Source organism: Meles meles, chromosome 19, assembly GCF_922984935.1.
Source record: "Meles meles chromosome 19, mMelMel3.1 paternal haplotype, whole genome shotgun sequence".
Classification (NCBI taxonomy): Eukaryota; Metazoa; Chordata; class Mammalia; order Carnivora; family Mustelidae; genus Meles; species Meles meles.
Genome location: NC_060084.1, coordinates 14,052,231 through 14,076,820, shown reverse-complemented (window position 1 = coordinate 14,076,820; position 24,590 = coordinate 14,052,231). Strand labels below are relative to the sequence as shown.

Genomic DNA, 24,590 nt, shown 5'->3' with positions numbered 1-24,590 from the left:
TCATTTTACTTTATTAATGGTATTTGTCACCATACAGAAATTTTTTTAATTTTTATGGAGTTGAGTCTTTCAGTCCTCCTTTACAGATTCTGGGTTTTCTTTGCTTTTTTTTTTTTTTTTTAAGATTGATTTATGTATTTGAGAGAGAAAGAGAGAGAGCAGGAGAGGGGCAAAGGGAGAGGGAGAGAATTCCAGTCAGACTCCCCACCGAGCATGGAGCCTGACAGCTGGATCTCATGACCCCAAGATAATGACCCAAGCCAATATCAAGAGTCAGACAGCCAACCGACTGAAGCACCCAGGTGCTCTTGGGTTTTATTTCTTGCTTAGGAAGGCTTTCTCTACTCCCCAAGATTACAAAAGTTTACCTCATTTTTTTAGCACTTTTTATATTTTTGCATTTCTATGTTTTTATCTTTAGTCCATTTGGAATTGATATGGATGGATGAATAGATAGATTAGATAGTCAGATGATAGATGATAGATAGATAGATAACCTATATATATATATATATATATATATGTAGATATATAGCTATAGATACACATAATTTTATGTTTACCAAAAGGTGTCTCCAGCTGTCCCACTTCTATTTGTTGAACACTTTCCCCACTGATTTGAATTGCCAACTCAGTATATATGCTGATCCCCATGTACACGTGGTTCTTTCTGAACTCTTTTCTTTTGATCTATTTGCCAGTTTTTGCACCAAGATCACAGTTTTTTAGTGACTTTAACTGATATATTTTGATAGCTCCTTCAAAGTAGATCCTCCTTCCCTGTTCTTGACTTCCAAATATTTCTTCTTTTTTTTTTAAAGATTTTATTTATTTATTTGACAGAGAGAAAACACAAGAGAGGCAGGCAGAGAGAGAGGAAGGGAAGCAAGGCTCTCTGCTGAGCAGAGAGCCCGATGAGGGACTCGATCCCAGGACCCTGAGATCATGACCTGAGCCGAAGGCAGCGGCTTAACCCACTGAGCCACCCAGGCGCCCCTCCAAATATTTCTTGACCACTTTTGTACATCTTTTCCTGGTGAAATTTAGATTTATGTTCATTTACTTTCAAATTAGATATTAATTTGGGGGAATTAGCATATTCTATGGGACATGACATGCTTCTACTTTTATTTAAGTTTTCTTAGGCACCCTTCAATAGGATTTTATACTTTTCTTTATAGATTTCACATATTTCTTGCTAAGTTTACTCCTAGATATGTTATAGTTGTTTTTAATTTTATTAACTATTTCTGATGTATAGGAAAACTCTTGTTCTATCACCTTTTTAAACTCTCTGACCAGATTTTCAGTGGACTGCTTGGTATTTCTAAATTGCCCTTCTCAATATTCATACAACTTATTTTCCATCTTACTGCATTGACCAGGACCCCCCAGAACAATGTTGAATTATAAAATCCTTGCCTTGTTTCTCATTTTAAAGGAAATGGTTCTATTATTTCACTAATAAGTATGTTTGTTCTTGGCTGCTTGTTAATATTCTCTTTCAAGTGGAAGCGTGACTGTCTCTATGTAGTTTATTGATAATTTTTGTCAGGAATGAATGTTCAACTTCATCAGATGTTTTTGTTAGCAGTTATCAAGGTTATCATAGAGGTTTTTCCCTATAATGAAGTGAATTACATTAATAGATTTTCATTTATAGGACAATCTCTATGTTCCTGAAATTAACTTTACTTGATTGTGATATATTATTTTATTTTATTTATTATTTTGCCTTATTTTAATAATAACAATATATTATTGTATTACAATAAACTGTTATATTAAATTGCTTAATATTTTATTTTTTGTATCTATTTTCAGAAATGAGATTAGTTTTCTTACTCAAATCCTTGTGCTCTCATCTCATATTGGTTTCTGGATTATGCTACCCTAAAATAAATGAGTTAGAATGTTTTTATTTCTCGTTTAATCTCTGGAACTGTTTATGTAACATATAAAGTATGCATTTCTTTAAGATTACAAATAAAACCAAATTTTAATCATTACTTAAGCAATATACTCCAACTCTTCTAAATTCTTGGACTTTTGCTTGTTAATTCTTCCAGAGGCAATTATGAGTGGCTAGGTTTCTCAGTATTTACATGTCTGAAAAAGATCACTTTGTCTTCATTCCTAATTGCTAGTTTGGCTGGGTATATAAACTTTCAGGAACACCTTCCTTTAACTCTTTGAAGTTATTGCTACATTGTCTTGTACCATCCAGTATTAAAGAGAAATTGTTAGATTTTGACGTTTCTGATTTTTGTAAGTTGCCAGTTTGATTTCTTGGAATTCTGGAGGGTTTTAGACTTAAGGTTTCTTAGTTTATTTTTCATTAAGCCTCTCAACATTTAACTGACCCTTTTAATCTGAAGATCAATAATTTCTTCAACCCAGGGAATTTTTCTTCTATTACTTTAAAATTAATTTCTATTTTTCATCCTGTGGTATTAAAACATTGGACCTGTAAGGGCACCTGGGTGGTTCAGTTGGTTAAGCATCTGCCTTCAGCTCAGGTCATGATCCCTGGGTTGGTGGGATTGAGCCCAGCTTCATCGGGCTTCTGCTCAGCAGAGAGCCCTCTTCTCCCTCTTCCTCTGCTTACTTGTGCTTTCTCTGCCCTATCTCTATATCAAATAAATAAAAAAAACTTTTAAAAAAAGACATTGGACCTCTAGATATCATCTTCTTTTTCCTTAACTTTTCTGTCATTTTCCATTCTTTTGCCCACTTACACACTAACTTACTTATAAGAATATTATTTATGGTCAGTTTTAGATTTCTCTCTGACCCTTCTACAGCTTGCTCATGGGTAGCTTTCATGCTTAGTGAATATAAACTATTTCTAACTTTGCCTGAAAAAGCCCAATTAAGGAAACAAGTTTAACGGGAGAGATCTACTCTCCAAACTGTAACTCTTTCCTCTTTTCTGGCTATCTAAATCAGTTCACTTCATTGTTGGTGCAGACCCATGTGCATGTAGTAACCCTCATACATGATTTCAGATGACCTAAAGAAAGACATTTTTTTAATTTTTTATTAACCGATCATGTATTATTAGCCCCAGGGGTACAGGTCTGTGAATCGCCAGCTTTACACACTTCACAGCACTCACCATAGCACATACCTTCCCCAATGTCCATAACCCAACTACCCTCTCCCTCCCCCTCTTCCCCCAGCAACTCTCAGTTTCTTTTGTGAGATTAAGAGTCTCTTACAATTTTTCTCCCGAGAAAGACTTTTTTTTTTTTTTTTGAGAAAGAAATTTTTTTAAACGGTTCTAGGAAAATGGGCACACTCATGCTAATGGGCGTGTCAATTGGTATAATTTCTTGAAGGATAATGGTGTGATGTCTACCAAAATTTTAAATATGTCTTAGCAGTCCTACTTCATGAATTTTTTAAAAAGATTTTATTTATTTATTTGACAGAGAGAGGTCACAAGTAGGCAGAGAGGCAGACAGAGAGAGAGGGGGAAGCAGGCTCCCTGCTGAGCAGAGAGCCCAATGCGGGGCTCAATCCCAGGACCCTGGGACCACGACCTGAGCTGAAGGCAGAGGCTTTAACCCACTGAGACACCCAGGCACCCCCCTACTTCATGAATTTAATCCAAACATATACCAGAATAAGTACTCAAAGACTTATGTGCAAAAATATTCATTTCAACTTCATTTTAGAAAAAAACTTGGAAACAACCAATATTCCCATCAATAGGAAATTAGATAAACCCACTGAAAAGCAATTTAAAAGAGCTAGAAGTACATATACTTACCTGGATATATTTCTAAGACATCTTTTTGAGTGAAAAAAATCTATTTTTATATTTTAAAAGGCCAACATATCATCATCTGTATTCTACAGATTCCTTATTATGTATGTAAGTGTATAGATAAAGTTCTAGAAGTATATGCACAAATTGTCATCTCTGGAGAATACAGCAAGTATGGGATTAAAGGTAGTATAGTCAAAGAGAAATTTACACTTGCCCACAATGTTTTAGATAGATCATATATATATTACTTGTGCAATTTGAAATTAAATTTTTTAAAGATTTATTTATTTATTTGACAGACAGAGATCACAAGTAGGCAGAGAGGTAGGCAGAGAAAGAAGGGGAAACAGGCTCCCCGCTGAGCAGAGAGCCCGATGTCGGGCTTGATCCCAGGACTCTGGGATCATGACCTGAGCCGAAGGCAGAGGCTTTAACCTACTGAACCACCCAGGCGTCCCTTGAAATTAATTTTAAAAGAAAAATCAGATAAATATACAGGTAACAATATGGAAAATATCCTAAATAAATTGTCAAGTGCAAGCATAATGTTAGAATAGCGTTTTAGAAGAGTTTAATTTGTGTAGGGGGAAAAACAGAGGGTTATATACATATGCATATATGCATACACAAAGATGCATAAAATATCTTTGGAAGGATACCCTCCAAAATGGCATAGACTGTCACAGAGGAGGGGATTTGAGTCATGGAGGGTCAAGAGGGAGGAAGACTAACTGTACAGTATATTCTCTTGTGAACTGTTTGAACTTTTAACCATGTGTATGCACTTGTTAATTTTTTCTTTTATTAAGAAAGCTGTGATTCACATATGTGAACATGAACTTTTAGGATGTGTGTAGATCTAAGAGATTTTCCATGCATATGGCATTCTGAAGTTAACTCAGATAGTATGAACAAAACCAAATCATTATTTCCAAATATCCCAGGAGACTGAGAATAAGGGTGATCATTCAAAAGTGCGTATATACACATCTTCTTGCATGATTCAAGAACATCAGGAGACCCTGAAACGACTGTCTGAAGTCTGGCAAAAGGTCTCTGAACAGGATGATCTAATCCAGGAACTTCGAAATAAATTAGCCTGCAGCAATGCTTTGGTAAGTGACTTCTAGAATATTTTTCTGAGAGACCAAAAATAAACCCATGAAGAAAGAAAGGAGGGAAAAAGAGTCACCTAAAGTTATTTCTGTCAGCAAGATTGCTCAAGTGGTTGAATAGATTTTTTTTTTAAAAAATGGTTAAAGAAACAACCATATTGTAGAATGATATGCAGCCAAGAAAAAGGATTAAGCAGACTGTAAGAATTAAATGGGGTTGTGAGCTATTGTTGAGAAAAGTTTGCAAAATCCTATGTATAGTTCAATTCCACTTTCATTTTTTAAAGTCTTTGATTATAATATAGAAGTACATACCGTAAATTGCCTATAGTGCTCACCACCCCCAACTAGAAATGAGAGTGGAGAGTAAGTGGAGAGATTTCACTTATTTTTTTGATGCTTGGGTTTTGTTTGAATTATTTTAAACCAAGAACAAAAATTTCATGATTTTTAATTTTTTAAGTACATACACATGCATGCATTCCATAAAAACTTCCTTCTTTAATTCTTGAATTTTGAATCCCATCCTCTGATAGATTAGATGTCTTTCCATCACAGCTTTTAAAGAACCTTCTGCCTCATAAGCTGGAACACACAGAGGTTCAGGAAGGAGTCCAAAACGTGGCCACTGGCAGACTCAGACAAACCACTGTCTATGCCTTACTGAGGCTTGATGTAAGATTGAGAACTTAATTCTTTCTCTGTTGCAACCCCACAGGAAGTATGTGATGAATTACATAATATTATAACAAACTTAGGCTGAAAAAAGGAACACCCTGCCAAAATAGTACTTGTAATAATCACATTACTTTGATCATTCAGTATAACTGACCTACACTCATTGCAGGTTCTAGAGCGTGAAGAGGCTTTGATAAAATTACAAGCAGACTTTGCTTCCTATACAGCCACACACAGACATCCTCCTAGTTCCTCAGAAGATTGTGAGGACATTAAAAAGGTGGGAGAGCTTTTGCTTATTTGTGCCTGGGGCGTGTCAGATTAAATTGGGTTTGATTCTGGGTTTTCTTGCTTATTTTTTATTTTTATATCATATGTTTATATTTGTGTGAACTTGACTGGCCCTGCTACAAGCATCCTGTATGTAATATATGCCAAGTCCCAGTGAATGTGTCTGGCAGTATTCAGTTTTACAGCCAAATTTTGGAATTGCACCTGCTTCTTAACCCCCTCTCAATAGTATGTCCAAACAAGACACAGACTCTGATTGGTTTGCTAGGTTCAAAAGGACCATCCAGCTTTCTAGTTTCTAATTGGAGTTGAAAAGCACCAAATTTAGGGAAGGCTATTTATTCCAATTCAGTCCTTAGAAAACTCGATATTTTCAAAATTCAAAGCTATCTCAAAAGCTGATTCTAATAGTGAATAAGCATCTAAACCATGTAAACAAATAGCAAGATTTGACCAACCAATAGTCAAAACTAGGCTCAGTGCTCTCCTAGATGAGATCTTTTTAAAAAAAATTTTGTTTTTATTTCAGTTAACATGCAGTGTTATATTAGTTTCAAGTGTACAATATGATTCAAAAATTCCATAAATCACGTAATACTCATCATGATAAGTGCATTCCTTTATCTCCATCACCTATTACACTTGATCTTTTTTTTTTCCCATTTTATTTTTTCAGCGTAACAGTATTCATTCTTTTTGCACAACACCCAGTGCTCCATGCAAAACGTGCCCTCCCCATTACCCACCACCTGTTCCCCAACCTCCCACCCCTGACCCTTCAAAACCCTCAGGTTGTTTTTCAGAGTCCATAGTCTCTTATGGTTCGCCTCCCCTTCCAAATTTTTTTTTTTAATAAACATATAATGTATTTTTATCCCCAGGGGTACAGGTCTGTGAATCGCCAGGTTTACACACTTCACAGCACTCACGATAGCACTTACCCTCCCCAATGTCCATAGCCCCCTCCCCCTCTCCCAATCCCACCTCCCCCCAGCAACCCCCAGTTTGTTTTGTGAGAAACAAGATGGGTTTGGGAGGGAGACAAACCATAAAGGACTATTACACTTGATCTTAGCCAAAAGGCCGAGAAGCGATCTCTCCATCACCTATTTTTTTTAAAGATTTTATTTATTTATTTGACAGAGAGAGATCACAAGTAGATAGAGAGGCAGGCAGAGAGAGAGAGAGAGAGAGAAGCAGGCTCCCTGCTGAGCAGAGAACCCGATGCGGGACTCGATCCTAGGACCCCAAGATCATGACCTGAGCCGAAGGCAGCGGCTTAACCCACTGAGCCACCCAGGTGCCCCTCTCCATCACCTATTTAACCCATCTCGCCACCCACTGCCCCTCTGGTAACCTTCAATTTGTTCTCTATAATTAAGAATCTGTTTCTTGATTTGTCTCTCTTTTTTACCCCCTTTGCTCATTTGTTTCTTAAATTCCACATATGAGTAAAATCGTATGGTACTTGTCTTTCTCTGACTGATTTATTTCACTTGGGATAATGCTCTTTAACTCTATCCACATCATTGCAAATGGCAAGATTTCATTCTTTTTTTGAGGCTGAATAATATTCCGTTTTATACACACACACACACACACACACACACACACACACACACATATTTATCACATCTTCTTTACCCATTTGTCAGTTGATAGACCTGTAGGCTGCTTTCATATCTTAGCTATTGTAAATAATGTTGCAATAAACATTGAGGTGCTTGTTTCCCTTTGAATTTGTGTTCTTGTATTCTTTGGGTAAATATCCAGTAGTGAGATTGCTGGCTCATAAGGTAGTTCTATGTTTAAGTTTTTGAGGAAACTCCATAGAGTTTTCCACAGTGGCTGCACCAGTTTGCATTTCCTAGGTGAGATCTTATATTAAGTCAGTCATACGTGAACCTGAAGTCCAAGGCAAAGCCAGCCACCTGAGGCCATACTGTGCGCAGGCTTGCTAATCCTGAAATAGCAGCAAAGGGTGATGTGGCCAAGAGAGTAAACAACACATACAATCTCTTCAAGGGTCCTTTAGTGCAGGGACAGAAACTCCTCTTTACAGGACTTTCTGATGCAAAAATTTGAATGAATGAGGAATCAATATTGAATTTTGGAGTTCCTCCTTGGACATCTGTCAATATTTACTTTAAAGGTCAGTACGATGTTATTCACATCCTCACCTACAGGAAGATCTCCTAACACTCCTATTTTTTTGTCTGAAAAATGTCTTTATTTCTCCCATACTCTTTTATTTTTTGTATAGTGGCTAAAAACACGTAGCGTTAAATTTGCCATCTTAATCACATTTAAGTGTACATTTCAGTCATGTTGAGTCATATTTTCACTGTTGTGCAACAGATCTCTAGAACTTTTTCATCTTGCACAACTGAAACTCTATGTTGACCAAACACTAATGCCTCTTTACCATTCCTTTTTTTTAAAATGATGCAGACTTCCCCAAGAAACAGCATACACTTTTCCCTGCCATTTTATGTGTCCTATCCAATGCTTTCGTGGAACCTGGATATTCTATTAAGAATGGAACTACCCAGGTCACAGTTAATGCCAGAACTCAGCTGGCCTGGCATAGAGTGAGATTTTGAGCCCCTGTAGTGCCCACACCTGGGTCATATGGAGACTGCCCTGTGTTTCTCCATCTTCCCACCCCCCGCCCCGTCTTCATGCTGCAATCCTCCCTTATTGACAACTCTGAATTCACATAACTATCCCTTGATGCCCAGATGACTGACTGCTCCTCAGCCACGTGTTCTACCTTCTCTTAGTTATAGCCAATTCCCCTCACCTTCAGAGTAGAAGCCAAAGTCCTTTCCCAAGGCCTACAAGTCCCCCAAGATGTGATCACCGACTAACCTCTCACTTCATGTCCCGACTCTTTCCATCACTCACCCCTCTAACCACATGCCCCTCCACCATGTTCTCTCTCTAGAGTTTGACCACTGGCTAGCTCCCCTGCCTGCAGATACCTACAGATACTACAATGCTATGACATGGCTCAGTCCTTCACCTCCAGCAAGGCCCTGCTCAGAGGCACCTTCTCAGTGAGGCCAAACTCTCCATTCTGTTTCTAAACGCAATCCTCTCCCCCCCATACACCTCTTTTCTCCTTTTGCTGTTCTGTTTCTTCTATAGCACATATCAACTGTTAGCATTTTCTACAGGTGACTACTTATGCTCTTTATCTGTCTCACCCCACTGTGAAATCAGTTCCATGGGGTCAAACATTTGTTTCTGTGTTTCTTATTCTATGGCCCCCAACACCTAGGACAGTGCCTGGCACATAATAGATGTTCCATCAATGTCAATTGTTGTAGGGCAGAAGGAATGGTGGCTTTTGTACGCATTCTGCATGAGGGTGATAAGTCTGATGTATCCTTTTTTAAATTAATTTAATTTGTTTAATTGAGATACAATTGGCATACCCTAAAATTCACTATGTAAAATATACAATTCATTGGTTTTAAAACAGTCATAAGGTTGGGCAACCATCCCCACTAATTCCAGAATATTTTCACTACTCCAAAAAGAAACCCCGTATGCATGAGCAGTCATTCCCTCCCTCCCTCCCTCAGCCCCTGGCACCTGCTTCTCCCCTCTCTGTCTCTCTGGATTTGCCAAATCTGGACAGGTGGCATTTTAGAAAGCATTCTTGCCCCATGTGCTCATCCTGCCCTGGTCCTATCTTACCTGGCCAGATACTGAAGCACTTGCAGGAGCAGAAAGACAGCCAGTGCCTACACGTGGAGGAGTATCAGAACCTAGTGAAGGACTTGCGGATGGAGCTAGAGGCTGTGTCAGAGCAGAAGAAAAACATCATGAAGGGTAAACCCGGAGTGGGTGGGGTGTGGGGGGCAGCAGGGAGAGGCAGAAGGAAGCTGGAGCCCTCCTCCGAGTAAGGAGCACTCTGTCCCTTCCCGCCATAGACATGATGAAGCTGGAGCTGGACTTGCACGGGCTGCGGGAGGAGACATCTGCCCATATGGAGAGGAAGGATAAGGAGGTTTCCATCCTGCAAAGGCGGCTGCAGGAGCTACAGATGCAGTTCACAGAGACCCAGAAGCTGGGCTTGAAGAAAGACAAGGTATGGCAAGAGGAGCTCTCTGGTTAGAACTGCCAACAGGACAGGTGTGAAACCAGACCTGGTCCAGGGCAAGTCCTGGAGCTCGGCCCCCAGTGGGATTGCCTGGGAGAACATCAACACGTGAGCAATGAGACTGCAGGTGCTTTAGGCCCAGAGGCAGTTCTGAGCACTTCTTTGGGACTTCCCATAGCACATAATAAATAAATAAAATACCATTATCCAGGGACCTTCATAGAGATGTTGACTCTACAAGAGGTTCTTTTCCAGCCTGCAAGGTAGAGAGTTTGGGCCACACTTGCATTGTTCTTTTATGCTTTTGTTTATGCTTGATCATGGAAAGAAATGCTTTAAGTATTGTGTAGTTCTTATTAAGAACTTCAAGTGAATTTCAGTGTATAAAATTACAAATACCTTATGAATATGCATACAGACAGTTTGAAAATATTAATGGAACTATACCCTAGAAGATCTGTAGTTCTCAGTAGAAGTCAATGTCCTGGAAAAGCCTAGGAATAGAAGTAAGGACAGAAATGTTGTAATACCAATGCAAGCTTTTACAGTCAGCACAGTTCCAACTCTACACTTTTATCAGAGATAGCAGAAATCATCCAACTGCTTGACTGGCTGGTCATTCAGGCCCCCTATTTGAAAGTTCAGGGGGGAATCCATTAGTCAAAATGGAAGTATCTGGAGAGATGACCACATGCAGCCAGGAGTCTGGGTAAACAATTCTGAGTCATTCATATATTCATTCAACCCATATTTTTGACCTCCCGTGATGTGCCAAGCACCACTCGAGGCATTAAGAATATAATAACACATGCAACATCCTTATTCCTCTGGAGCTTACATTCTAGTACAGAAAGACAGACGATAAACAAATCACAAAACTAATATATAATGTAATGCCAGGTACTGGTAAGTTCCTGTTTCACACAGGGTGGTCAGGGAAGGCCTCTGTGATAAGGTGACATTTTGGCAGAGATTTGAATGAAGTGAGGGAGCCACCCAGGCAGAGTGAAAAATATTCCAAGCAGAGGGCATAGCAAGCGCGAGAGTCCTCAGGTGGGAGTCTGCTTAGAATATTCTAGGAGACAAGCTCAAACCAAGAGAGTTAGGGGTGGCTAGAGGTGAGGTCAAACCAGACCATGAGCATCCAAGAGGTTGCTGGAAGGATAGTGGCCTTTTTCCAAATAAATGGAGCCCGCAGAGGGCTTTGAGGAGAAGCAGAACAAGACCTGACTTAGGCTTTCAGAGGGCCCCCTCTGACTGCTGCGTTGGGAATGGACTGACTTAAGGCAGGAAGCAGAGGTTGGAGACTGTGTGATATCCGGGCCAGAGAAGATGGTGGCTGGAGGGGGCTCAAGATAATCAGTACCTGGCTTCCCTGGGTAGCTGTTCAGGCCTCTGTCAGCGGTCACCCTTTGCTTTCCTCAGCTCCTCCAAGAGAAGGATGAAATGCTACATGAGCTCGAGAAAGAACTGGCACAGGTTCAGAACAGCCTCATGAAAAAGGAGATGGAGTTGGAGAAGCAGCAACGAATGACATCAGAACTTGAAAGCACCATCCAGGAAGTGAAGCAGGACAAGTCCAGGGCAGAGTGTGGGGCCCTGCGAACTGAGATCCAGAAGCTGAAGGACAGTCTCGAAGAGGCCCAACAGCAACGGAAGCTGGCAGGTGAGGCCCCCAGCAGACGGTGTCCCCACCACCCTCAACCCTCGCTCGGGGCTAGGGCATTCCCCCCTCTTTCTCTGCACGGCCATGTCCTGCTCCTTTCCCCACTCCTCACTGCAGACCTTATCATGATCTCATGGCACATCTCACAGGGATCACAGTGCCCTCCCAAGCTCCTTCACTCACCCTTAACTGGGAAGGTGACCTGCTGAACACTCAGGCCTGCTGTTTTCCCAGCAGCGTCCGCTAAAGTTGGCCTTTCGCCGTCACAGGGAGGACAGGGGTTGGAACTTTGCTTCTGGGCTCTGCATTCCCCCCCAACTTCTCCAGGACCTCTGTCACACAATTTGTTCTTCCCTCCTTTACACACCTTCTCTCCCCTTTATTGCCTCCCAACACATTCTCTCCTGCATAGCCTGCGCTAAGGATCATGTCCTTGCTGCTCTGCTGAAACTGCTTTCTCAGAGGTCATTAATGACTTCTTTCCCTGGGCATGGACTTGCCCTTGAGGGGATGAAAACAATCAGAAATTAGGTACTGGTGATGATTGCACATATTTGTGAGTATTGCAGAAACCACTGACCTGTATGCTTTAAAGTGTTAAATGTTATGTTATGTGAGTGACATATCAATTTTTGGGGGGGAAAGGTCCCTAGTGTGGCCTCCTTCCCCAGCCTCCTTTAACTGTGTGTGTCTCTGTGTATGCTCTTGGCCTCCCTCACTCAACAGTTGTTTCCCATCTTTGGAGATCACACAGGTCCCTTCTTCTTTCACAAATCTCATTGTTCCCTCCTTCTCTGACAGTAGTCATCCATCCCTTAAACTCTGCCTTCCCGCTTCCAGTCTCATTCTTGGGACAACTCCAAAACGTAGAGCCCCAACCCTTACTTGGCACCGGTGGTCACTCTTGTCTCTGGAGAGTAGCTCCACCTGGGCAATCCACCTTCCCCTCTAACGCAGCATTCCCCAAACTGAACTTTCTCTTCTCTGCTTAAAAAAGAAATTCCTCCTCCTTCTTCCAAGGTATATCATTATTTCTGTATTGACACCATCTTTCATCCAGCATCCCAGGCTGAAAAATGGAGACAAAGGTGATGTTTAAACAGAAACAATAAGAGAAACTTTAGGAAGTCCTTCTCCTTTTAATACATTTCAGTTTTCCTAAAATACTCTTTTTGCCAGGTCTCTGCTCAAGAGCCCACTAAATTAACTCTAAACATTTCTCTCTGGCTTTCAAAATCCTCCAAAGCGCCCTCCTGCCCATGCACTCACTCAGCAGTCTTCCAGCACTCCTTCCCACTTTCCTTCCCAGTCAAACCAATCTCTTCCCATCCTCTTCCCACTTGCCTCCCCCATTCCATTCCTGTGCATTTGCTCTAATGTTTCCCCCATCTGGAATTCCCTTCCTCCTCCTTATTCTCAGGCCTAGCAGCATCTCTGATCTTCCGTAAGTCCATCCCCAACTGTTCTCACCCGCACTGATCTTGTTTCACAGGAGTTCACGGTGAGTGCACACTTGACATGACTGGGTTTTCTAGGTCATGTGGACTGGTTATGTCTCCCTCACGAGACTCTAAACTCCATTAGGGTCAGGATTTGTCCCTAACGACAGAACAAGTCACATAAGAGACACTGAGCGATTTATATTGATTTGTTTAACTTTAGTCCAGAAGCAGTCTACAGCTGGGGGATAGCTGAAGACAGATGACTTAACAGAACTCCTTAGGAGTGATAATGAGATGGAGAGAAACAAGGACAGGTTGTAAATTGAAGTAGGTCACAAACTGAAGGAACAGTCTTTTTAGCTGGTCTTATCTGAGAGTCAGATCTTCACACATGCATATCCCTTCTCCCACACACATGTGCCTGTCTTGTCTGCTGGGTTCTATAGCTCAGCAAGCTTCCCAGTACAAAGAGGAGACCCTTCTGGCAAAGAATAACCTGGAGGATACGCAGAGGAAACTGCAAAGCTACCTTTTCCTGGAGAAGCAGAAGACAGAGACCATCCAGGAGCTGCAGAGAGAACTTCAGAAGCTGCAGAAGGATTCCTTGACGGCTGGAGAGGAGCTCGCCCCCAAGAGGTACCACTGTCTCACCTCCAGGGAGAGGCTCTGTCTCTGGCGAGCCGGTCTGGACACGGCAGCAGCTGCCTGGGACTGAGATAGCAAGCGCCGGTAGCCGGCTCACAATGTGCTTAAGCAGACCCTGGAGTCTGTCTTCCTCTTGTCGCCATTTTGCTTTAGGAAGCGGATAGAGGAGCTGACATTGGAACTCTCTGAGACCCGGAAGAAGCTTGAAAATTCAGAAAAGGAAAAGAGGCAGTTTCAGAAGACAACGACTGAGCAGGAAATGAAGCTGAATGAACTGCTAGACCATCTAAAACTCCTTCAACACCAGGTATAACGGGCAAGTAGGCTGCCAGCCCAAGCATCTGCTCTGCTTGAGATTAAATATATTGGTCTTTATTGGGGAAGATGCTACCACCAATCCATTCAAACTGATTTTCCAGCATTTGTGTTAGAAGGCTAAGCCAGCCTATTAGCTCTAATTCCCACGACCCATAATAAGCATTCTCAAGGGCTAAGCTTAAAAACAGTCAGAGGACAATGTTCGGTTTTTTTAAATAGGATTCATAACTATCCTTGTCAGTCATTCTAAAGTCCTCAATCTCTGAATTATTCTTTTTGTGCTTTTCTAAGATTTTTTTAACTTTATTCAGAGAGGTTTTTTTAAATGTGTGTTATGTTAGTCACCAAATGGTACTTCATTAGTTTTTGATGCACTGTTCCAAGATTCATTGTTTGCATACAACCCCCAGTGCTCCATGCAACACATGTCCTCCTTACTACCCATCACCGGGCTCACCCATCCCCCCACCCTCATCCCCTCTAAAACTCTCAGTTTGATTCTTGGCATCCACAGTCTCTCATGGTTCATCTCCCCTTCCAATTTCCCCTCATTCACTTTTCCTTTCCTTCTCCTAATGTCCTCCATGTTATTCCTTTTTATGTGGAAAGATTTGGTAAGTGGGAGAGAAGGGTGATGCTGTAGGAACTGGATCTATAAATAAAATAAGTTGGTATGTCTAATTGAACAAAAAAAATTTGCTGGATATCTGAGGAAACTTTTTTATTATCTATGCTAAATAACCAAGGGGTTGCCCTCATATTTATCTCAGCCATTCTCTTTGTCTGGGGAGGGGTGTGTTGTTTTGTTTATTTCAAAAATATACAGCCTAAGACTGTCTTTCAGGCCAGTCTTTTTAAACAGAACAAAAAAAAAAGGCAGGATTTTTTTATTTATTTGCGAGAGCAAACAGGGAGCCTGATGCAAGACTTAGTCCCAGGACTCCAGGATCATGACCTGAGCCAAAGGCAGATGCTTAACCAACTGAGCCACCCAGGCACCCTCTTTCAGACCAGTCTTTATTTCTCAGCACAGGGAGCAAGCCTCTGCCAAAACCAGTCTAACCGAGGAGCTTCAGGAGGTGACAAGATTACTGGAGGAGAAACGGGAGCAGTTGAAAAAGAGCAAAGAACAGGAGAAGTTGCTGGAGCAAGAGCTTGAGACATTCCGACAGGAGGAAAAAAGGAAAGAAAAAATGGTGAGAAGGAGAGTCCAGGAAGAGCTGGGTTCATGAATCCAGGGCAAGACTTGAGCCCCACTGAGCCTGGCAGGATACAGAGGCCATGGGTGCTCAAACCTCAGAAGAGAAGGGAGGGAAGGTAAGAAAGGCAAGGTAGAGGGAGAGAGAAGGCCCAAGACACCACACGCTGCAGAATGGAGCTGTGGGCGTGGGAAGGAGGAGCAGGCTGCTCCGGGAGTCTGAGGTAACACCTCTTTTCTGGGTTTTGTTCTCTAATGGGGGAGCAGACAAAGGAAAATTTGCGGATGTTGGAAGAGGAAAATGAGAATGTCAAAGCACAGTTAATGCAATGTTCCGCACAACTGGAATCCTCTCTCAGCAAACAAAACGCCTCCCAGCAAGTCATCCAAGAGCTAAACAATGAGGTGAGTTGACAGAAACCCTGAGGGAGTGCAAACGTGAGCCCTGTGACCCTTGACCTTAAATCAGCACTTACCTCTCCTCCAGTATGGAAATGCACCTAAATGCTCAGCCTAAATGCTCACGTGTATTCTGTGGTGCCTTTAGCTCCACTTTTCTCCTTGAAGTGGCGGGTAACCCTCCCGCAACCATTTGCTCAGCCAAAGAAATATATGTGGAAGGTCTTATTTGCTATCTGCTGGATCTCCCAAACTATCTGGGCTTTGGCAGCAATATTCCACAACAACATTTCAGACCAGAGTTGAGTGAGTCCATTGTTGGGGGCAATTTGCTAGGGAACACTGCCAAAAATAGTGCCAAAGCACAGAAAGGGCATAGAAGGGGAGACAGCTATTTGTCATTACACAAATAAAAATGACAGAAAAGCGTAAATGGCATCTGACATATACAAGGCACCATGCTTGAAGTCAGTCATCATTTATTGACTGTCTGCTTACGTCCTTCACATGCCTTCCACCTGCTTGACTCCCAAAAAGGTAGATATTACCCTGATTCTCATTTTACAGAGGAAAGAAAGGCTGGAGCTCAAGGTAACTGATGAATAAGCAATGAGAGGGCGTTTGAACCTGGATCATCTAGCTCGAACACCTAACCTCTTTCCCCTTCATCATGAATGGCAACACTTTCCCTAACTGCATAGATTTCATCTATTGCAGGAAATAAATATAGCATCTTGATAGGTGGTCTCTGTGTTACAAATGAAAGCAGCTCTGATTCCTTTATAATTTAAGAAGAAAATACGTTAATCTTAAAATAGTATGGACTATGCAAAGTATAAAAATAGCACTGCCAATGGGACTTTCTGTGATGACAGAGAAGTTCTATATGAGAGCTTTCTAATATACGGTTATCTACTAGCCATATGCGGCTGTTGACTGCTTGGAATATGGCATTGTATGATGAAGGAACTGAGTTTTTAATTTTAATATTAACTAAATTTCATTTTATTTTTTTTATTTATTTTCGTTTATTTAAAATTAACTAATTTTCGTTTCTATTTAAAGGTCAATAGCCTCATGTGACTAGTATCTACCATATTAGATAGCACAGAAACTGACATTTCTGGAGTTTTGTCCTCTAGAGATATAAATCTCTCCTTTGCTGTGGTCCAGAGCTGAGGTCTGAGTCACTGAGACCCCCCTCCAAGGAACCTCCCTGAATATAAGGGATATTACCTCAGTATTTAATATGGGCATATTATCATGTTTGCCAAAAGAAAGATAGCCCTGTAAAGGTGGAAGGAAAAGCACTCATTTCAGAATTCCTTTGATGGAAATCAGGAGACTGCAGGGGGTTTTTGGTGTGTATAAGCATGTTCAACTTTTTAAAAGCATACCTCAAATATAGTAGATATATTATCAGTTGAAACAGGTTATTGGAAAGAGGCTTAGTTTTGCATTCTAAAATGCATTTTCTTTCATCAATATTCCATATCTCAATTTTTAAAGTTACCAACTGAAGGCAATAGATCTGATGGGTTTTTTTTTTTTTTCATCTCTTTAATTCTAGGACATTTTCCTCTACATTTTATAATTAATTACTGTTAACAAGAAAGCTAATTTATTTTACATATTTATTCTGTATTTGGACTTCTTATTGAATTCACTTCTAAGCAGTACTAGTTTTTCAGTTACTTCTCATGGGTTTTCTAAGTAGATGATTATATCTCATTTGCAAGCAACAACAGTTCTCTAAGTCTTTGTAATTTTTTTTTTCCTGTTGCATCGCACAATACCTAGAGTTTGGTGTTCAACAGTAGCATCCTTTTCTTGCTTTAACGTTAATGGAATCCATCTGTTTTGGTATGATGTTCTTTGTAATATGGTGAATAAAATTAATTAATTGATCCTAATTTGGACCCATCCTTACATTCCTACTATGAGTCCTGACAGTGCGTCATGTATTACTCTTTTAAAATAATACTTGGAACGTTCTAGGAAGTAAAATAAGGTCCGTATGACTGAACTGCAGTAATCAAGGAGGATATGGGTATAGGATAAGAGTAGAAAGATATGTAGGGGTAGACATTGTGGCCTCTGTTAAGCAGTTTGGGGTTTTATGCTAAGAGCAATGAAAAGACATTGATGATATTTCCTTAAAGGCGCTGGAGAGATGATTTGAGCTAAGTTTTCAAAACATAATTCTGACTAATGTGTGGAAATATATTGCAGAGAGGGGTAGGTATGGAAGTGAGGGATCGGGTTAGAATGTTATTGCCATTCAAGCTAGCATGGCAACAGTGAAGACAGAAGTTAGCAAATTCATGGTGTGTTTTGGCAACGGAACTGACCAGACTAATGATGGACTGAATGCAAGAGGAAGCAAGGAATCAAAGATGACTTAGTGAAACTCACCTATAAAACCATCTAGGCCTAACGCTTTGGGCAAGGGAGAGAGTACATCTTTATGAGAACTTTTATTAAAACTCCTTGATTGTATAATTTACAAATATCTATAAATTATAGATTTTTAATATCTTTCTCCAAGCTAAACCACTGATGTTAGAGAAGTTTAAAATAAAGCCTCCAAACTCCAATGGACTTGTTGTTCATAACAGTCTTCCCAACTTACCTCTTTTCTCCTTAAAAAAAAAATACTGCTCCTTTCTTCCCCAGATTTCCCTATGATTTTGCCACCACTTCTTTGTCCCAGATCATAGTCCACTTTCACTCCCAAATAAACCCATGTTTTGCTGGAAATTTTTAAAAATAAAAACAATAAATAAATGATATATATTTATTACATATAAATAAATAACACAAAATCAAATGATTAATTAAGCTTCTGTTTTAGCTTTTAACAACCCTGTGATTTATGTCACCACCTCTCTTCATGTTATCCCACCTCTGTGATGACATTTCCTGATTTGGCTATACCAATTTTCAAGAGCTTACAGTGAATTACAATTTCTTCAGTGATTCCTCTGGTTTATTGGGCAGACCCAGGTGACTCCATGTTTTCAGAATTTCCCAAAAAAGATGCACTTCTTTTTCCGGAAGACTAAATTATTTTATCTTTAGGAATGGTTTCCTTCCCGGCGCATGTAAATATAGAGTCAAAAGTATAATCTAACACTTCTCATCTCACCATTCCCTAGAGTTGAAGATATTCAAAATTCCATGTAAAAAAAATAAATTTCAAGCCTGGAGCAGTTATTGAAGAAAACCCAAATTAGTGTGTTTCTGTGTAGATGGCCACAGATGTGGGTGTATTAAAATACCAAAGAACAGAAGTTGGAAGTAGATCTCTGCCTTGTACTTAAAAGCATTGAATAACATGTCCTGTTACTTAGCATGTTCATGACCATACTCACAGCTATATAGTAATTTTTACCTTGCTAAGCCCTTTTTACCTATAAAACCTCATTTGATTATCACTAAAATTCTATGAAACAGTTGAAAGTAACTGGTTTGCAGAAGAGGAAACTGAGGCTCAGAGAGATTAAGTAAATGACAGAATCACAGCCTCTAACTCCAGATCTCAGTTCCTTTTAACTACGGCATGAATACTCATTACTAACTTTAAGACACAGACTTCAGGGGTTTTTTTGTTGTTGTTGTTTTGTTTTTTCAATTTATTTGACAAAGAGAAATCACAAGTAGGCAGAGAGAGAGGAGGAAGCAGGCTCCCTGCGGAGCATAGAGCCCGATGTGGGGCTCCATCCCAGGACCCTGGGATCATGACCTGAGCCGAAGGCAGAGGCTTTAACCCACTGAGCCACCCAGGCGCCCCTCTGACTTCAGTTTTTAAACATGCTTTATCAGAACTACATGTTCAGTGCATCCCTAATTCCAAACATTGCTATACAAAATATTTCATTCAGTCAAAAACAATTATTTAGTGTTTACTGAGCACATATTATATAACATGCCCTGAGCTATAGGCAGTGGAGCTACAGCAGTGAAGGAAGCACATACAGTCCTGTTTCCATGGTGCATCAAGTATAGTGGACTAGGTCAGGAACTAAGGAAGGTATAAAATGTACAAATGAAATATTGTATCCTGGTTCCTGACCTAGAACTGAATTCCAGATCCTTATTAAAGGCTACAGATTCTGTGAAAGGGATTATTCGTGTACTTAATACATCAAGGCCCAGTACTCCCAGTACTCCTTGTATGGGGGGGACCTGCTAACTCAGAAGGGGAAGTGTGGGGAGAGGGGCACTGAAGAGCCTGGAAAGGCAGCTGTTCTTTTCATAACAGTGAGGGAAGGGTGGGGGCCTTATCGCAGACTGCTCTGCGTGTTAGTGCGGAGAGGAGATCCTCGCTCTTGTCCATTTCCTGTAGACACAGAAAATTCCTCTATAGGCATGATCCTTGATAGTGATGTTCTCCCTCCTAAAGCTAGTCCTTCAGAAGGATGCCTTAGAGAGTCTGCAGGTCCAGCTGGAGAAGGCTGTGCACAAGGAGAAGCAGTATCTGCAGACCATGGTCACTAAAGAAGCCTATGAGGAACTGTCCCGAAAGTCAATCGCGTGCCAAGATGACCTGACACAAACTCTCGAGAAGGTGAGCCACACCCTCTCTTCTCCAGGGCTGTTTGGGGCAAAGAAATGTCCAAGCAGCATGGAAAGTGCAAGAGTCAATTCCCCGCACACCTGGCTGTCACCAGGACCTCTGCAAACTCTTGCCTGAGCTAGGATGTCCTTCCCGGGAAGGCCTGCCTCCTTGTAGTGAGGCTTCTTTTGGGGGGAGAAAGGGAACACAAAGAACAAGGCCAAATCTAACAACTCTTTCTGCCCACAGATGACCCAGGGGCAAAGTTTTCCCAAAACCTAGGTTTTCTGGGCAATTTGTGCCCCACGCAGGACTGATTGTGCCTAGCTGATCAGTTCAGAGAAATGGAAAAAGAGGGCATGGGGTAGGGGAATGAGGGTGTAGCAAATCAACCACTGTCACTTCCCACCCCTCTCTGGGACACTAGGCAAGTGACCAGGTGTCTGTGCTACCCTGAACAAAGGATGGGGATGGACTGGAACCCTTCTCCATTCAGCACTCAATAAAATGGGCCAAAGAACTGTGACAGCCATTCTTATCCCCTTTGTCTTTATGGAAGCTCAATCATACGACCTCGGAGACCAAGAGCCTGCACCGAAGCTTGGCACAGGCCCAAGAGAGGAAAGCTCAGCTGGAAGATGAAATCCTTGCTTACGAGGAGAGGATGAAAAAGCTCAACATGGAATTAAAAAAACTGCAGGGCTTCCAACAGCAGAGTGAGCTAGAGGTGAGGAGCAGCCAGGACCTTAAGGTGTCTTCCCGTTCCAGGTCCCCAGGGTTTCTCTCCTCTTGCCCCAAAAGTCCTTAGTGCAGAGCCATTCCCTTGGACTGAAGGGTTCTCTCCATTTGCTGGCTCAGGGAGCGTCAGGCAAAGGTGGTAACAGTCAGAGCACGGGCGCCCTCTGCTGGTACTGGAAGTAAAGTGCCCCCCCAGAAGTCTCCCCAAGTCAAGAAAGCCGCTCTCCTGCCTTGTCACAGAGGCTCTGGGCTCAAGGCAGCCATCCGGCCAGTGGGCCAGCCGGGGTCTCCCTCCTCACTTTGTGCCCCTGAGCAGGTTCAAGCCTTCGACAAGAAGCTGGAGGAGATGAGCAACCAAGTGTTGCAGTGGCAGAAGCAGCACCAGAGTGACCTCAAGATGCTGGCAGCTAAAGAAGAGCAGCTCCGGGCCTTCCAGGAGGAAATGGCCACCCTGAAAGAGAACCTCCTGGCAGATGAGAAGGAGGTGGGCACTCCTCAGCTTCTGGCCACTTCCTCCCAGACCCTCCCAGCCCATCCACGACCACCTGGATGCTAGACCAACCTTGGTGGGGGTGGGAGTGCCTAAGAGCAAGGAAATGATACCTCCAGCCCACTCTATTTGGTACAAGGTGGGGTCTGGGTGCTCTAAGGCCCACAGCAGTTGTCTCCACCCAACTGTCTTCCTGGGCCTTCACTGAGAGAGATAGCGAGCAGAACAAAGGCCCATTCCAGAGAAGAGTGCCATCTCCCGGTCAGGTGTACCTGCTGTCCCTGACTTAGGGACAGGGCAGTCCTCCTCCAGAACCCATCCTGACATTTTCACTTACTCTGCAGTAGAATCTGCTAAGAGATCTTTGAGCACGCCTTATGCCCCTCTCCCTGAGCAGTGAAGTTCGTGGCGGGTGGCCACAGGATATCTTGGTTTAGCCACGAGGCCTTTGCTTGCATTAGAAAAAAAGGCCTTTTTCCTCAAGATATTTTTTCTTCCATCTGTTAAAAATTGGCTTAACATATTGCTTTTTTAAAAGCAAGATGTTTTAATGCCTTTGCCCAGAAATCATTACTGTAAGTATACACATCTACTTTGTCTCTGCTATAGTCAGTGCCCGGCTCAGTAGTGTCATCTTTGCGTGCATGCATTGTTGCAGGTGAGATCCTGCTGTGGCAGGTCCAACTCTGGCCGAGGGGTGAGACAGCAGAACCAATGTTTCTTCTTCCAGGAAGAGAGAAGAAACCTGATTTGGGAGTAGGGAGGTCACAGGCCTGTCACAGGCTCACAGGTCACAGGTCACAGGCTTCCTACCCCAGCCCCTAACCATCTCATTTTCTTCTTGTACCAAAGCCCTCTAGTGTGCCCCAGCGGTCTGTGACTAAAGACACCGGTAGGCTACGCCGAGACAATGATCAGATTATGTCCAACATGGAGCAATGGGCAAAAGAGCAGAAGTAAGTAAGGAATTAAAAAGAAAGGCAGGGTTCCAAGACTTGGGCTGAGCTGAGAAACTACACATATGCCAAAGAATAGTGTCACATTCACACACACACACACACACACAGGCTGCCTTCTAGGGAAATGAATTCAGTGATAGCCCACATTCAGGAGCGGGGAATAAGATGGAGGGGCCTCAACTTTTCAGGCAGAATCGGGAAGACCGGCTGACTTAGAAACAGAGCAGCTCCATGATAAAGAGGATGCTTTGCTGCAGGTCAGATTTCTTCTTCCCAACCGGGAATCTGGCTTCCCTGCCTAGATCCCTTGAACTCACCTGAAATCGCAGTGATTTTGCCTAGTAATTGAGACTGGAATGTTCCCTCAACTGCCAGGTGCTAGGGAGGCTCTAGCTGAGTGGGTGATGAGCTGGGGTCTGGGGCTCAGCAGACGCCTTCCTGAGAACGCCAGCCTCCCAGCCAGCCAGCTTGTGCTCTTCCTCATGGGTTTCTGGGAAATTTCTTTTGTGGATTTTATTACAGAATCGCCAATGAGAAACTAGGAAACAAGCTCCGTGAGCAAGTCAAATATATTGCCAAGCTGACTGGTGAAAAGGAGTAAGTCATCCCATACCACCCAGGCTGCTGCTTGGGCCCTAAGGAGAAGGGTCAGCCACAAGCCAGGGCTGGCTTTATCATTAGATACATACCTCTGCCCTCAGGAAAGGACTGGTACTATGGAAAGATTCTGGGTCATGAATCTGCATTTATGTGACCAGGGGCACATCACTTCACCTCTTTGGGTCTTCCCTCGTCAACAATATGGAAAGGGGTTACTAATCTCTATGCCCCTTCCCTCTGTCACCTGCTGTGATTCTCAGAGGACAAAAATGCTAAGAAAGAAAGAGGAACTGAAAGGCAGGGTAGAGGCTAAGGTGCTATAACAAAGAGACCTCCAAATGAAGGAACACAGAACATGGAAGAACCATCCCTAGGAGGTGAACAGTCCGGGTTGGTGGGGTTCCTCTGTCCCACATGGTCATTTGGGGGAGTTTCTTCTACTTGTGGTAAAGTTAAGTTTCTTCTACTTGTTGCTCCACCTTCTCCTGTGGCCATGCTTCATCCTTATGGTCAAAGATGGCTAATCAGACTGTAGTGTGGGAGGAGTGTTGGAAGTTTGGGGACAGAGAGGAAAGCATGGATGTCTAAAATCAAGATTTCAGAGATGGTATAGTCACAGATAATGACAAGCTTTAGGGCATGGCTCCCAACCCTCTGTCAGGGAACACTTAGAAAATAACCACATTTGTTTGGCACAGTGGAAGAATTTGGGATGAGTTATTTGAGACAAGTTGACCAACCAGTAGCTGCCCCAAGAGCTGAGGGTGTCCGCATCTCAGCACACCTGGAACCCACTCATCAGCCTCAGGTGGAAAGCTCTGTTCTGAGCTGTGACCATAGGATGGTGGCAGAATTTAAGGAGAGGACAGATCATTGGAATACAGAAGTCAAGGAACTGAGAGGCTTGGATACAATGTACAGGATGTTGAAGGCATGGGGAATGCTGACAGGAGTGGACCAGAGAGAGTGGCAGAGAGCCAGGGAATGAGGGCATGGTGAGGACCCCACCTCCAGGCCCAGTGGCATATGGAGTGTGGCAGTGACATGAGGGGCTTCAGGGGTGTCTCCAACACTGGACAGGTTTACAGAGAGCAAGAGGGCAAAGCCCAGGCCCGGAGAAGTTCAGAATGAATTCTTTGATTTCCCTCTAGAACAGACCACGAATTTTTTCACTTGGACAAAAGCATTTTCTGGAAGGGATTAGCTAAAAAAGAAATTGTAAAAAATCTGAAGGTAACAGAGCATTTTAGAAAAACAGAACTTTTTCTTATAGTATGCCAAGTTCAAGGAAGTTCTGTTTCACAAAGAACTCATTCCTGACTTTGAACCTATTTGAAGAAAAGCCATTTTTTAATAATAATAATGACACAAGTAATATTTATCTGTTGCATGTGCAAGGCACTGTTCTAAGTGCTTTGTATGTATTAATTTATTTAATCTTTATAAAAACTCATGAGTTCAGTACCATTAAAATCCCCATTAATGGGTGAAGAAAGAGAGGAACCCAGAGGCTAAATAACTTGCCCTTGGCCTCATGAATAGTAAATGGCAGAGCCAGAATTCCAACTTGGGGTGTCTGGTTCCAGAGCCCATGGTCACCCACTGCC

General features: G+C 42.2%; 1 protein-coding gene across 1 annotated transcript in view; it reads left to right on the top strand.

Annotated features, from left to right (window-relative positions):
- PMFBP1 (polyamine modulated factor 1 binding protein 1) overlaps positions 1–24,590 on the top strand; it is a 51,177-nt gene that overhangs the window by 19,410 nt on the left and 7,177 nt on the right. The window contains exons 5-18 of the mRNA XM_045988523.1: positions 4,720–4,890; positions 5,738–5,848; positions 9,573–9,699; positions 9,801–9,958; positions 11,396–11,636; positions 13,525–13,714; positions 13,877–14,030; positions 15,070–15,237; positions 15,507–15,644; positions 20,044–20,208; positions 20,756–20,923; positions 21,251–21,418; positions 22,277–22,380; positions 22,906–22,980. Of these exons, the coding sequence (XP_045844479.1) occupies positions 4,720–4,890; positions 5,738–5,848; positions 9,573–9,699; positions 9,801–9,958; positions 11,396–11,636; positions 13,525–13,714; positions 13,877–14,030; positions 15,070–15,237; positions 15,507–15,644; positions 20,044–20,208; positions 20,756–20,923; positions 21,251–21,418; positions 22,277–22,380; positions 22,906–22,980 (2,138 nt within the window). The remainder of the gene's footprint in view (positions 1–4,719; positions 4,891–5,737; positions 5,849–9,572; positions 9,700–9,800; positions 9,959–11,395; positions 11,637–13,524; positions 13,715–13,876; positions 14,031–15,069; positions 15,238–15,506; positions 15,645–20,043; positions 20,209–20,755; positions 20,924–21,250; positions 21,419–22,276; positions 22,381–22,905; positions 22,981–24,590) is intronic.